Source organism: Leopardus geoffroyi, chromosome X, assembly GCF_018350155.1.
Source record: "Leopardus geoffroyi isolate Oge1 chromosome X, O.geoffroyi_Oge1_pat1.0, whole genome shotgun sequence".
Lineage (NCBI taxonomy): Eukaryota > Metazoa > Chordata > Mammalia > Carnivora > Felidae > Leopardus > Leopardus geoffroyi.
The window spans coordinates 99,108,487-99,124,454 of NC_059343.1; the positions used below are offsets into that span (position 1 = coordinate 99,108,487).

The 15,968-nt window shown below is 45.8% G+C and overlaps 1 protein-coding gene across 1 annotated transcript; it reads right to left on the reverse strand.

The window, feature by feature from the left end:
- Positions 1–14,657: 14,657 nt before the first annotated feature.
- Positions 14,658–15,746, reverse strand: RNF113A (ring finger protein 113A). Its single transcript, XM_045471093.1, has one exon. The coding sequence runs from the start codon at positions 15,744–15,746 to the stop codon at positions 14,715–14,717; it is 1,032 nt and encodes a 343-aa protein (XP_045327049.1). The 3' UTR covers positions 14,658–14,714.
- Positions 15,747–15,968: the final 222 nt, after the last annotated feature.

Consider the following 15,968-nt stretch of genomic DNA (forward strand, 5'->3'; position numbering starts at 1 on the left):
CTCCGAGCTGTCAGCACAAAGCCCGATGCGGGGCTCGAACTCACAAACTGTGAGATCGTGACCTGAGCTGAAGTCGGACACTTAACCGACTGAGCCGCCCAGGCGCCCCCAAGACCATCATTATTTTATATACCAAGAAGGAAAAAAATGCTGCCAATTAAACTATGACATGATTCATCTGATTTCAGAGGTGTTAAAACGTGAAAAAAAAGTCAGAATCAATTGAATATATTATTTGTATGTTATGCGCAGTTAAGGAAAAAGGAGGAGAAATGGGAGAGAAGGGAAAATGATAAGCTAGAAAGATACACAAACACCCACAGGGGCCAGGAATCAAGTTAAGGATGCAGTAGAAGCCCAAGGCAGAAAGCTGGTTCAGGGCCAAGGTCCCATCTTTGCCAACGTCTAAAATATATTGCCCTGATTCTGTCCTTATGTTTTTCTCAACCTCTATTGTCAGGCCTATGCCTATTTCCTCTTGACAAGACTGTTTCCCTGTATTTGAGATCTGTGACTCACTCCTGTCTCCAGCACCTGCCTGTTCTTACAAGCCGAGTGTTAAGTATCTGCCTCTGACCTACTGCTTAGCTGTGCATTTACATCTTGGAGCCTGCCTGTGTTTTGGAGTGCTCGCTACCTTGAAACCACCGGCTGGATGTCAGCTGTCAGACTTGGGTGTTCCAGGGCTCACTCCTTAGACCTCTTCTCTATCTACACTTGCTCCTTCGTTAACCTTATCCATTCTTTTGGCTTTTCCCTCTTCGCTGACAACTCCAAATTTTTATCTGCATCCCATACCTCTCCCCTGAATTCCAGACTCTTATCCATCTGCCTATTTGGTATTTTCTACATAGATCTTTAACACGCTCAGGTTCTCTGAACACATCCAAAACTGAACACTTGAGCTTTCCCCACACCAACTATATTCGTTCCTATTTTTTAAATTAATGTTTATTTCTTGTTGAGACAGAGAAAGAAACAGAGAGCAAGTGGGGGAGGAGCGGAAAGAGAGGGAGACACAGAATCCGGAGCAGGCTCCAGGCTCTGAGCTGTCAGCACAGAGCCCGACACAGGGCTCGAGCCCACCGACAATGAGACCATGACCTGAGCTGAAGTTGGCTGCTTAACCGACTGAGCCACCCAGGCACCCCTGTGTTGGTTTCCTATTGATGCTGTAACAAATTACGACGAATTTAGTGGGTTAAAATAACACACATTTATTGGCTTACAGTTCTGTAAATTCAAAGTCCAACATGGATATCAGGGCACCTGCGTGGCTCAGGCGGTTAAGTGTGCGACTCTTGATTTTGGCTCAGGTCATGATCTCACAGTTGGTGAGTTTGAGCTCTGCATTGGGCATTGTGCTGACAGTGTAGAGCCTGCTTGGGATTCTCTCCCTCTCTCTTTGCCACTCCCTTACTTGCATGTGCGCACATGCGCGCTCTCTCTCTCTCTCTCTCTGTCTCAAAACAAACTTAAAAAAAAAAGTCCAACACGGATCTCACTGGACTAAAATTGAAGTACAGGCAGGACTGAGTTCCTTACTGGAGGCTCTAGGAGAGAATCTAGTTTTTTTTTTGTCATTTTCAGAGTTTTCTTTTAAGTTTATTTATTTTGAGAGAGAGTGAGAGTAAGCGGGGGAGGGGGAGAGAGAGAGGGAGAGAGAGAATCCCAAGCAGGCTCCCCGCCCCGACGCAGGGCTCAATCTCACCAACGGTGAGGTCATGACCTGAGCCAAGATCAAGAGTCAGATGCCTAGCCGACTGAGCCACCCAGGTGCCCCATTTTCAGGGTGTTGAAGCTGCTGGGGGCTCATGGCCCCTTCCTTCATCTTCAGAGCCAGCAACATAGCATCTCTCTCTGACTCTGCTTCGTCTACCCCTTTTTTGCTCTCTCTTCTGCCTCCCCCTTCCACTTTGAAGACCCCTGTGATTATACTGGCCTGAATAATCCAAAATACTCTTCCTATGTTAATGTCAGGTAATTATCCACCTTAATTCCCTTTGCCATAGAATTTGTGTTAAAAAACAAAAAAAAAAAACCAAGAGTCACATGCTCCACCAACTGAGCCAGCCAGGTGCCCCATACAATTATCTATTATCGGGGCGCCTGGGTGGCGCAGTCGGTTAAGCGTGCGACTTCAGCCAGGTCACGATCTCGCGGTCCGTGAGTTCGAGCCCCGCGTCGGGCTCTGGGCTGATGGCTCAGAGCCTGGAGCCTGTTTCCGATTCTGTGTCTCCCTCTCTCTCTGCCCCTCCCCCGTTGATGCTCTGTCTCTCTCTGTCCCAAAAATAAAATAAAAGTTGAAAAAAAAAATTAAAAAAAAACAAAACAAAAAAGACAATTATCTATTATCATTTTAGTGTGATTTCAGAATGTTGTGGAAATGAAAACATGTTTATTCTGCCATGTTTCCAACCTGTTCTATGTGGCTTTAATTTTAAATTGAATCCATAGCTATATCTTTTTTTTCAATATTATTTATGTATACCTTTCATCGTTTTAAATAGGTCAGTCTTCATAGAGGTATGCCTGTTATATTAATTTCTTCCTAAGAACCAGCCCTTGGTTTTATTGATCATTTCCAATTTTTGTGTGTGTTTTTATTAACTCCTGCTCTTCTCTATTACTTTTTCCCACTGTCCTTTTAGGTTTGTCCTCCTCTTTTTTTAGCTTCATAAATGGAACTCGTGGGACACCGGGCTGGCTCAGCCTATAGAACATGTGACTCTTGATCTCAGGGTCGTGAGTTCAAGCCCCACGTTGGGCATGGAGCCTACTTAAAAATCAATCAATCAATAAAATAAAAATGGAACTCTTTATGCATTAATTTGGCATATTTAAAAAAAACATTAAAAAAAACACTATGCACTGCCTTCGTGATTCCATTTTATTTTTTTTATTTTTTTTTTATTTATTTTTTTTTTTAAATTTTTTTTTTTTTAACGTTCATTTATTTTTGAGACAGAGAGAGACAGAGCATGAACGGGGGAGGGGCAGAGAGAGAGGGAGACACAGAATCGGAAACAGGCTCCAGGCTCTGAGCCATCAGCCCAGAGCCCGACGCGGGGCCCGAACCCACGGACGGCGAGATCGTGACCTGGCTGAAGTCGGACGCCCAACCGACTGCGCCACCCAGGCGCCCCGTGATTCCATTTTAGATGCAAGTCACATGTTTTTACATGTATTTTATTGTCATTGAGGTTTAACTTTTTCATGATTTCCATGAAGATTTTCTCATGAACTCATTGGCTATTTAGGGTTGTATTTTTAGTTTTCAGGTGTATGTTTTTGTTTTGACTGTCTCTTTTAGTATTGATTTAAAATATCAACATGCATGCTTTAAGAAGTTTAGAGTTAATAAGTAACTACATCATTCTTCCAAACAATACATGGAGTTTTCAGTGCTTGAACTCCAGTCCTTCCCATCACACCATCCACGTTTCTATGTTATGGTTGTAAGGTATTTGGGTTTCATTCTTTAACCTCCCCTTTATATGTTAACAGCTAGTACACATTCGCTTTTTGCAAAGCTTTTGCTCACCATTTCTTTTTGCCTTTTTCTCCTTTTGAGTTCAGTTTCCTTCTTGCAAAAAAAAATCTTCATGTTAATAGTTATGTCAGCGAGTGTCTGTGAATAGTAAACACCCACAATCTTTACATGCCTAAAAATGCTATTATTTCCCTCATTCCTAGATAAAAATTTAGCTGGATGCATTTCCAACAAGTACCTTACCTCCTTCAAATCTTTGCTCCAATGTCACCTCCTTGATGAGGTGACCCTGACAACCCTTTTATAACTTTCAGCCCACTTCCTGCCCCAGACCATCTCAGTTCCCTTACTTGTTTGTTGTTGTTGTGTTGTTTGTTTTTTAATAATCTCTATGCCCAACGTGGGACTTGTACACACAACCCAAAGATCAGGAGTCGCATGCTTTTCTGACTGGGCCAGCCAGCCGCCTCCCTCACCTGTTTTTACCTATTATATAATTCACCTATTTATTTATTGCTTATTTCCTGTCTCTCTCCACTAGAATGTCAATTCCACGAAGACATGGATTTCTGTCTATTTCATTTGCTGTGTATCCCAATCATTTAAAAAAATGTCAGGCACAGAGAAGGTGTTGAGTTTTTTAAAAAAATAAATTCATTGCACTTGCTGAGTTTGTTGAATAAATAAGAATTCTTTTTTTTTTTTAAGATTTTTTTTAAAGGTTTATTTATTTATCTTTGAGAGAGAAAGAGAGAGGGTCTCCCTAGCAAGCTCCACACGCAGAACCTGACGCAGGGCATGAACCCACGAACCACGAGATCACGACGTGAGCCGAAATCAAGTGTTGGATGCTTAACTGACTGAGCTGCACAGGGGCCCCTGATTATAGAATTCTTTTTTTTTTTTCCTTAATTTTTTGAGAATGAGAGAGACAGAGTATGAGTGGGGGAGGGGCAGAGAAAGAGAGGGAGACACAGAATCTGAAGCAGGCTCCAGGCTCCGAGCTGTCAGCACAGAACCGGATGCAGGGCTTGAACTCACGAACCTTGAGATCATGACCTAAGCAGAAGTTGGTCGCTTAACCGACTGAGCCACCAAGGCGTCCTAGTTATAGAATTCTTGACTGACTTTTTTCTTCAGCACTCTGAACATATTATTCTATCATTTTATTATCCTATTATCTGACATGTTTTAAAAAAGTGTTTATTTATTTTGAGAGAGAGAGGGCATGAACAAGGGAGGGCAGGGAGAGAGGGAAAGAGAGAATCCCAAGCAGGCTCCCCGCTGTCAGCGTAGAGCCTGATGTGGGGCTGGATCTCAGGAATCCTGAGATCCTGACCTGAGCTGAAATCAGGAGTGGGACTATTAATGGACTGAGCCACCCAGGCACCCCTGACATCTTTTTTTTCTTGAAAAGTCTATCGTTACTCTTCTATTGTTACTTAGCAGGTAATCTATATCTCTTATTTTTTTTTTTTAAGATTTTCTCTTTGCTTTTTGTGCTCTGCAGTTTTATTACAACTTGTCTGGGTGTGGATTTGTTTTACTATCATTTTTATTGTTACTATTGTTTGGGTCTCATATTGTGGGACCCTACACTTTGTGGATGTGAGGAATTTAAACCCTACTCCCAAGCCCCTCTGGGCATGAGGTATCCTTGGTGAGGTTTTGGGGTAATGGTGGGGTTCGGAGCCGATGGCCAAGAAAGAATTCTTTTTTTTTTTTTTTTAATTTTTAAAAAGTGTTTTATTTACTTTTGAGAGAGAGACAGAGAATCCGAAGCAGGCTCCAAGCCGTCAGCACAGAGCCCGACATGGGGCTCGAACCCAACAAGCAACGAGATCACAACCCAAGCTGAATTCGGACGCTCAACCGACTGAGCCACCCAGGCGCCCCAAGAAAGAATTCTTGAAGACATCTTTAGTGCAAAAAGGTGATCTTATAAAACCACGGGGACAGGACCCGTGGGCAGAAAGAGCTGCACTGGGGTTGTGCGGAGTGACTGTGTATATACTGTGGAGTTGGGGGAAGGAAAGTCAAGAGAAAGTTTCTTAAAGGGATTTTCCTGTGCTAAAGAGGGTTTACAGATTACTGGAGGCCTAGGTATTGTTAAGCTAAGGTTGTTTTTCCCTCTAGCAAAACATTATTAAGATAGTAGGGAGTTCCTGGAAATCGGGCTATTGATGAGATCATTGTAAACTGGCAGAGACTCTCAGTTTAACCATTTGTTTTCTGTCCTTTGCTTTGTTCTTGGGCAGTCGGGAGTGCCTGAGGAATATCACACAGATCCCACCTGGGAGGGGGGTGGTTTGCGGGGTATCAGCTTGCCTCGTGCTCCCTCCTCACCTGGCATTACGTCCATTACTATTATGCAAAGTACCTCATACATCCTAGGATTCTGTTTGGCTCTTCAATCCACTCTCTTCTGCTTTTGGTGTTCCCAACTTAATTTCTTATTATTTTTTTAATGTTTTTTTATTTTGAGAGAGAGCACAAGCGAGTGAGCAGGGGAGGGGCGGAGAGGGAGAGAGAGAAAGAATCCTAAGTGGGCTCTGTGCTTAGTGCTACCAATGATGAGGGAGCGAGGGAGCGTGGGGCGAGTGGAGGACAAAGTGCAGGCTAACAGCACCCCCCCCCACCCCCAGGTGGGACATGTGTGATATTCCTTGGACACTCCAGGCTACCCCCAAACAGGAAAGGACAAAAACAAATGGTTAAACTGATAAGAGCCTCCACCAATTTACCAGAAAAAGGCAGTCCCATCACAGCCTGAAGTCCAGGAACTCCCAAATGTCTTAACGTTGAGTGCTTTGCTGGAGGGAAAGACAACTTTAGCTTGACGATAGCTAGGCCTCCAGTAAATCTTTAGCATGTGAAAGTCTCTTTGCAAACTCCCTCTCCCCCCACTCCATAAACCAGTCACCACCCTCCCCCCCCCCCACACACACACTTACAGTGCCGCTCTGCCTGCCCACGGGTCCTGTCCCCGTGCTTTAACAAAATCACCTTTTTACACCAAAGACGTCTTCAAGAATTCTTTCTTGGCCGTTGGATCCAGACCCCACAAACCCCCCAATCACCCCCAAAAGTTCATCACCAGTGCAGAGCTAGATGTCGGGCTCGAACCCACAAACTGTGAGATCACGACCTGAGTCAAAATCAAGAGTCGGATGCTTAACTGACGGAGTCATCCAGGCGCCCCCCATCTTAATTATTTCAGATTAAGTTAAAAAAAATGTTTAATGTTTATTCATTTTTGAGAAAGAGAGAGAGAGCAAGCGGGGGAGGGGCAGAGAGAGAGGGAGACACAGAATCCAAAGCAGGCTCCAGGCTCCGAGCTGTCAGCCCAGACAGAGCCCGACATGGGGCTCGAACTCTCAAACCACGAGATCATGACCTGAGCCGAAGTCGGACACTTAACCGACTGCGCCACCCAGGTGCTCCTGGATTGTTCACTGTAAACTGGTTAATTTTATGTGAATTTCACTTCAATTAAAAAAAAGTTTAGGGGCGCCTGGGTGGCGCAGTCGGTTAAGCGTCCGACTTCAGCCAGGTCACGATCTCGCGGTCCGTGAGTTCGAGCCCCGCATCGGGCTCTGGGCTGATGGCTCAGAGCCTGGAGCCTGTTTCCGATTCTGTGTCTCCCTCTCTCTCTGCCCCTCCCCCATTCATGCTCTGTCTCTCTCTGTCCCAAAAACAAATAAACGTTGAAAAAAAAAATTAAAAAAAAAAAAGTTTAAACAAAATTACCACATGACTTAGCATTTCCACTCCTAGGTATCTCCTCCAGAGAAATGGAAACCTGTGTCCACACAAAAATGAATGTTCACGGCATCATTATTCGTAATAGCCAAAATGTGGAAAGAGCCCAAATGTCCATCAACAGAATGAATACACAAAATGTAGTATGTCCACACAATGGAGTAGTATTCAACCATATTGAGAAAAGTACTGATATGTGTTACAGCACGGATCAACTTTGAAAACATGCTTAGTGAAAGCAGGCAGTAACACAATACCACATATTATATGATTCCATGGATATGAAATGTCCAGAAAGGGGTAATGCATAGAGACAGAAAGTTGAGTGGTTGCCAGGGAGGTGTGGGGCACGAGGGGGCATAGTGGAGAGCGACCGCTAGTGTTTATGGGTTTCTTTTTGGGGTGTTGAAAATGTTCCCCTAAAAAAATTCTAGTAGAATTAATGTACAGTGTTCAGTTAGTTTCAGGTGTACAATACAGTGATCCAACAATTCTGTATGTTACAAAAATGTTCTCGAATTAGTGGGGATGGTTGCACAACCTCGTGAATATGCTAAAAGCCACTGGAGTATATACTTTTAAATGGTGACTATGAATATATTCGTACTGAGATATGAGCTATCTCTCACCAAAGCTGTTACAAAGAAAGACTAAATGGGAGATGAGAAAGGAGGGACATTGAGTGTGCGGTTTTTCTTGGTTTGGCGAGAGGGAAGGAGAGAGAAATAGCTAAAGAGGAAGGCTGGGTCGACGGAAAAAAGCAAAGGACCGATTACCGTAAAAGTCAGCACGGGGGTTACCTCTGTGTAACCTCTACGGGTGGAGGGGTGTGATCTGGAGAGGGTGCACTGAGGCTCCTTGAGTGTTCTCAGTTTTGTATTCCTTGACCAGGGTCGTGGTTATGCGGGTGTTCCTGTATAATTACTTGTTCTGCAAAGTTGTGTTTTATGTGCTTTTCTGTATGTGCATCTTTCTTTTTTTTAGTTTTTTTTAAGTTTATTTATTTTGAGAGAGAGTCGATGGTGGGGGGGCGGGCAGAGAGAGGGAGAGATAGAATCCCAAGCAGGCTCCGCACTGCCAGTGCAGAGCTGGACACGGGGCTCGATCTCATAAACTGTGAGATCATGACCTGAGCCGAGATCAAGAGTCAGACGCTTAACCGACTGAGCACCACTTTTTTTTTTTTTTTCAAAGTATTCTCTACACGCAACGTGGGGCTCGAACTCCTAACCCAAGATCAAGAGGCGCATCCCCGACTTGTGCACTTTTGTTATGGCTGTGTCTTTATTGCTTAAATCAATGCCTGGCATATAGTGGATGCTCAAAAACTACTTATTAAATGCATGTCCGCAGCCTCCAGTCTAGTCCAGTCTACCATCGTGTCACCTGGACTCGTGCTCCAGCCTCCTAAGTGGTCTCCGTGTCTCCTGTCTGGTTCCTTGAATCCATTCTCCACACTGCAGAATTCTCTTTTTTAAAAATTCAAATCTTGGGGTGCCTGGGTGGCTCAGTTGGTTAAGCCTTCAGCTCAGGTAATGATCTCACGGTTCGGTTCGTGAGTTCGAGCCCCACATCAGGCTCTCTGCTGTCAGCACAGAGCCTCCTTGGGATCCTCTGTCACCCTTTCTCTCTGCCCTCCCCCATTTCCGCTCTTTCTCTCTCAAAAATAAACGTGAAAAAAAATCTCTCTCACTTTGTCCTGCTCACATTCATGCTCTCTCTCTCTCTCAAAAAAACTCACATCTGATCATCTCACTTTCTTTTTTTATGTTTATTTATTTTGAGAGAGCACGTGCACATGCACACAAGTGGGGGACGCGCAGAGAGAGAGGGAGAGAGAATCCCAAGCAGGTTCCATGCTCAGCTCGGAGCCAGACATGGAGGCTGGATCCCACGACCACGAGCTAGATCATGACCTGAGCCGAAATCAAGAGTCGGACACTCAGCTGACTGAGCCACCCAGGTGCCCCTTCACTTTCTTTTTTAAAACCCTTTGATGGCATCCCTTTGCCATTCAGATAAAGTCCAGAGTCCTTAACGTGACTCGCAAGGTGTCTGCTCTTTGGCCCCTGATTACCTCTTTCCTGCAGTCGTGCTGGACTGCTTTGTATTCTTAGCCCAAGCCAGTCGCTGACTTCAGGTCTTCAGTGTGTACTTATCCCTCTGCCTGGGATACTCTCTCCCGCTCCCCTTTTAGGTCTCAGTTTGAGGGTCATTTCCTAGGGCAGCCTCCTCTGACCCCTCAGACTAGGTTAGCTTCTTCAGAGCAATCTTATCTCTGCTCACATGCTTGCTTTCCCCTCCCCCCCTACATACTTTAAAAAACTATTTGTGGGGCACCTGGGTGGCTCAGTCGATTGAGCGTCCTACTTTGGCTCTGGTCATGATCTCACAGTTCGTGGGTTCGAGCCCCACATCGGGCTTTGCACTGATAGCATGGAGCCTGTTTCGGATTCTCTGTCTCCCTCTGTGCACACTGTCTCTCCCTCAAAAATAAATAAAAGTTAAAAAAAAAATAAATACAATCAGCAAAACTAAAAGGCAACCGACCTAAAGGGAGAAGATATTTGCAAACAACATATCAGATAAAGGGTTAGTATCCAAAATCTATAAAGAATTTATCAAACTCAACACCCAGAATACAAAGAATCCAGTGAAGAAATGAGCAAAAGACATGAACAGACACTTCTCCAAAGAAGACATCCAGATGGCCAACCGACACATGAAAACATGCTCCACATTACTCAGAATCAGGGAAATATAAATCAAAACCACAATGCGATACCATCTCACCCCTGTCAGAATGGCTAACATTAGCAACTCAGGCAACAACAGGTGTTGGCGAGGATGCGGAGAAAGAGGGATGCTGTTGCATTGCTGGTGGGAATGCAAACTGGTGCAGCCACTCTGGAAAACAGTATGGAGGTTCCTCAAAAAATTAAAACTAGAACTACCCTATGACCCAGCAATTGCACTACTAGGCATTTATCCACGGGATACAGGTGTGCTGTTTCGAAGGGGCACATGCACCCCCATGTTTATAGCAGCACTATCGACAATAGCCAACGTATGGAAAGAGCCCAAATGACCATCGATGGATAAATGGATAAAGAAGATGTGGTATGTAATATACAATGGAGCATTACTCAGCAATCAGAAAGAATGAAATCGTGCCATTTGCAACTACGTAGATGGAACTGGAAGGTATTATGCGAAGTGAAATTAGTCAGAGAAAGACAACAATCCTATGAGTTCACTCATATGAGGACTTTAAGAGACAAAAAAGATGAATATAAGGGAAGGGAAACAAAAATAATATAAAAACAGGGGGACAAAACAGAAGAGACTCTTAAATATGGAGAACAAACTGAGGGTTGCTGGAGGGGGTGTGGGGGGGGGATGGGCTAAATGGGTAAGGGGCACTAAGGAATCTACTCCTGAAATCATTGTTGCACTATATGCTAATTTGGATGTAAATTAAAAAAAAATAAATAATAAAAAATAAATAAAAATATTTGGAAGAACAAATGTTTAATTTCCACCTATGAAATGAAGTTGCACCATTTAATTAAAGGTGATAAAAACTAGTTCTGACTTTTAAAATGTAATCATAAACTGGTAAATATGACAGATATTTTGAGTACACTATTGATGTGTGTGCTTTTGTGGTTATGGTCCCTTTTAAGAAAATGCTGGAGGGGCGCCTGGGTGGCGCAGTCGGTTGGGCGTCCGACTTCAGCCAGGTCACGATCTCGCGGTCCGTGAGTTCGAGCCCCGCGTCGGGCTCTGGGCTGATGGCTCAGAGCCTGGAGCCTGTTTCCGATTCTGTGTCTCCCTCTCTCTCTGCCCCTCCCCCGTTCATGCTGTGTCTCTCTCTGTCCCAAAAATAAATAAACGTTGAAAAAAAAAAAAAAAAAAAAAAAAATAAAAAAAAGAAAATGCTGGATGTTGTGGATCCTAAGATTAATGCTCATCTGCATGTATCTTGCATATTCTTAAGATTCAGAGGCAGGTATTAAACAATATGTGGAGTAGTAGACAAATGTCTTTCTCCTATTCTTTCTCTCGGCACTTTAAGACCAACTTCTTAGGGAGCCCGGGTGACTCAGTCAGTTGAGCGTCTAACTCTTGATTTCTGCTCGGGTCACAATCTCAACGGTTGGCAGGATGGAGCCCCACGTTGCTTCAGGCTCTGTGCTGACAGCGGTAAGCCTGCTTGGAGTCTCTCTCTCTCTCTCTCTCTCTCTCTCTTTGCCTGTCCTCCACTCACATGCTCTGTCTTCCTCTCTCTTAAAATAAACATAAAAAAAAGACTTCTTTTTTTTTAATATAATTTATTGTCAACTTGGTTTCCATGCAACACGCAGTGCTCATCCCAACAGGTGCCCTCCTCCATGCCCAGCACCCACCCTCCCCTCCCTCCCACCCCCCATCAACCCTCAGATTGTTCTCAGTTTTTAAGAGTCTCTTGTGGTTTGGCTCCCTCCCTAACTTTTTTTCCCCTTCCCCTCCCCCATGGGTTTCTGTTAAGTTTCTCAGGATCCACATAAGAGTGAAAACATATGGTATCTGTCTTTCTCTGTATGGCTTATTTCACTTAGCATCACACTCTCCAGTTCCATCCACGTTGCTACAAAAGGCCATATTTCATTCTTTCTCATTGCCACGTAGTATTCCATTGTGTATATAAACCACAATTTCTTTATCCATTCATCAGTTGATGGACATTTAGGCTCTTTCCATAATTCGGCTATTGTTGAAAGTGCTGCTATAAACATTGGGGTACACGTGCCCCTCTGCGTCAGCACTCCTGTATCCCTTGGGTAAATTCCTAGCAGTGCTATTGCTGGGTCATAGGGTAGATCTATTTTTAATTTTTTGAGGACCCTCCACACTGTTTTCCAGAGTGGCCGCACCAGTTTGCATTCCCAGCAACAGTGCAAGAGGGTTCCTGTTTCAGACTAACTTGATCTGTGCCTTCAATCTCATCTCTGGTCAGTTCTAGAGCTTAGTCTTCGGCAGCATTCTTTCTCTTTCATCTTTTTCTCCTGGACCCTTTCCATCAGCTTAACTTCCTGAATATCAATTCTCAGGAAGGGTAAAAAAAGAAAAAAGAAAGAAACATTTTTATAATTCTTTTGCTCCTCATCACCATGTATCTTTCATGACACTTCACTCTCTTCCTTTGCCTTCCGTGACAGTGTTCGCTTTTTTTTTTTTAGTTTTTTTTTTTTAACGTTTATTTATTTTTGAGAGAGACAGAGACAGAGCTTGAGCGGGGGAGGGGCAGAGAGAGAGAGTGACACAGAGAATCTCAAGCAGTCTCCAGGCTCTGAGCTGTCAGCACAGAGCCGGATGCAGGGCTCGAACCCATGGGCCGTGAGATCATGACCTGAGCCGAAGCCGGATGCCCAAACGACTGAGCCACCCAGGCACCCTGACAGTGTTTGCTTCTATTTCTCCATCTGTGTCCCCACAGCGTCCTGTTTCCTGTTTGGCTGCTTCTTTGTCTCATCCCTTGAGTGCTGTTTCCTCTGGCCAGACTTTCTTAAACCCTTTCCCAATAGGTTATTACGTATCCCCACTGGACTTTATCCATTCTCTTATAGAATGTATCACTTTGTTGAAAGTAAAACGATGCTTCTGAACTCCGAGGCTGGGATTGGGTTAATCCTGAGAGATCGACCCAGTGCACTTTTTCCCTCCTGCTTATCTCACCTGCCACTGTTTGATGTCCAGCTCTGTGAAGACAGGGGCTGTGTCTATCTTGTTTGCTAATATCCCCTACGCCAAACATAGTGCCTGACACACAGTCGCCGCTCAAAGAATATATTTATTTTTTTATTTTTTATTTTATTAAAAAATTTTTTTAATGTTTTTATTTATGTTTGAGACAGAGCATGAGCAGGGGAGGGGCAGAGAGAGAAGGAGACACAGAATCTGAAGCAGGCTCCAGGCTCTGAGCGGTCAGCACAGAGCCTGACGAGGGGCTCGAACTCATGGATGGTGAGATCATGACCCGAGCTGAAGTCGGAGGCTCAACTGGCTGAGCCACCCAGGTGCCCCTCAAAGAATATATTTAAATGGATTAATGAATGCGAACTTAAAAACTCTAACCCACAATTAATTATTGCATCTCTTTCCTGGGATCAGCACAAATACTAATCAGTAAAACTGTATTCATCATTTGGTCTAACTGGCCTCCCTGCCTCGTGTCTTCCATCTTCCTGCAATCTATCCAACAGCCTGTGGCCCCAGTAACATTAAAAGAAAAACAAAAAGCCTGGGGGCACCTGGGTGGCTCAGCTGGTTAAGGTTCCGACTTTGCCTCAGGTCGTGATCTCGCAGTTCATGAGTTCAAGCCCCACATCGGGGCTCTGTGCTGGCAGCTGGGAGCCCGGAGCCTGCTCTGGGTTCCGTGTCTCCCTCTCTCTCTGCCCCTCCCCTACTTGCGCTCGGTCTCTCTCCCTCTCAAAAACAAATAAACATTGGGAAAAAAAAGAAAAAAGTCTGATTGTGTTCCCCTCCCCAAACCTCTGCTGTCTCATTACCTACAGAATGTGGTCAAAGCTCCTCGGCCTGGATTCAAGGCTTTGGCCCCAATATCCCTTTTCAAGCGTCTCTGGGTTTATTGTTTATTACATGCCAAGCACTGGGCTTGTCACTGAAGACTTCACAGACTGGTTGGGAAGACAGGTACGTAGATGACCGTGATCGGCTCCGTTACAGTCTGTGAGGACACGGTTTCAGACAATGGATTATAAAATGCTGGGTTTCTGCCCTGCGAACTTGGTTTACAAGTTGGGTCTAGCGCTGCAGTGTCCAGTATAGTGGCTAACTTGCCACACTTCAGGTCCTCGGCTGCCACATGAAGCTAGCGGCTATCATACTGGACAGCACAGCATAGGCCATTTCAATCGTTCGTGGAAGCAGGGTCACCTATGGCGCTTTAAAGAGAGCAAGGACCATTTCCCAGACACGCACCCTGGTGCTAGCTAGCAGCTCGCCCACCGGATCCTCCCACTCACCCCCCACCCCCCAAACACACACCTTGGCTGGGGCAGGTTTTGAAGCAGTACAGGCTCCCAACAGAGAGAATGCACGGAAGGTACTTTTGTAACCTATTTAGTGATACAGAAACGTGACACGATAGGTTCAGTTCTTGCTTTCATCACAGCTTTGATTAGTTCTAGCAACTTCTAGCTCTTCTTTCCAACTTCTCCCCTCCCCGGAATTCATGCCAAAGGGTTCTGAAAAGTTATGTTACACCCAGGCAGCATTTATACCAGGCAAAAATCCAGATTGTACCTACCTCGAGGCTTTTACAAGCCATCCATCCAGGAACCTACTTCACCACCCGCCTCTTCCACTCACTTTCCCTAGAAAGGAAGGACACGGCGAATTACGCTTTCCAAAACAACAAAAGTATTTATTTTGAGGTATGAGAATAATAGGAAAACTAAGTGATGGGGTTTGGACTCTCATCGGGGTCTTCTGGGAAATCGGAAGCACCACCCACTTCCGCAGCTCGGTGCTTCTCCAACTTAGCAATCAATTCTTTCGCTGGATTGAAGACGCCATTGGTCTGCTGGTCACAGACATAGCAGCGAGGGGTGGTGCGGAAATGCTGCAGCGCACAGCTCTCACAGAAATAATGCCTGCACTTGGTGACAACTGGATTCTGGAAGGTCTGGCGACAGATGAAACACTTGAATGGTATTTCCTCATCATCGCTTCCCACTTCATAGTTTTCATCCTCATAGACGCCATAGCGACCCTCATCAAGCTCACGTTCGATCTGCCACCCATGCTTGTAATCTGAACGGTCATGGAGGAACTTGCAGCTGTCTCCGAAGCCGCAAAAGCCAGTCTCCTTGTAGTCTTTGCAAATGTCGGGCTGGTAATCCCAGCGCACGGTGGCGCGTAGATGCTCGGGAGCTCGGATGGGGCCCTTCCTCACCATCCCGGAGGAAGCATTGCCCATAGACGTATCCTTGGGCTTCATGTATTTCTGATAATTATTGATCCCCCGATAGATCTTGTCATCTTCCTTGCCCCTCAGCTCCTCCTGGATCTTCTGGCTGCGCTCAAAGATGGCTTGCGCGTCACGCTCCTTCTCTGTGTCTAGCTCGTAGACCGCAGTCGCGCCCATATCCTCTGGTCCCACGGGCTTGGCCGAGCGGGTGGACTTGTACACCACGCCAAGGCTCTCGGGCTCGGTCGCCTCCTCCTCGCTGCTCAAGTCGCCGTAAGCCTCCTTCTGTTTACCACTGCCACGAGTCTTCTGTATCATCGGGTTGTGGATCGCCCGCTTCTTTTCCGGGCGAACCACTGTGTTGCCTTCGTCGCTGCTGCCGCTGCTGTCTCCGGACTCCTTGTCGCAGACCGGGCGCTTTCTGCGGCCTGCAGCCCCTTTTCGTGCACCGGGCTTTTTGAAGAGGAAGGTGCACACCTGGTCCGTGGTCTTTCCCGGCGAAAGTTGCTCTGCCATTTTAGAGTCCCGAGCTCCGGAACGGCTATGGCGTGCTCGGCCGCGCGGGGCCTCTTCACGTCATCGTACGTCGCGCGCCCGGCCGCCAGTCGGAGCCAACCGGGCGGCCCAAAGCCGACTGCGGGAGCGCTAGGGGGCGAGGGGGCGAGCGCGCGCCACCCCTGAGCCCCGTCGGCCTCCGTCGTTTCCTCCGGAGGCGTGTGCGGCCCCGCCCCGCTCGCA

Bases quoted from the DNA above. Each gene is read 5' to 3' on its own strand.
- RNF113A (XM_045471093.1), bottom strand. From the start codon at position 15,746: ATGGCAGAGCAACTTTCGCCGGGAAAGACCACGGACCAGGTGTGCACC.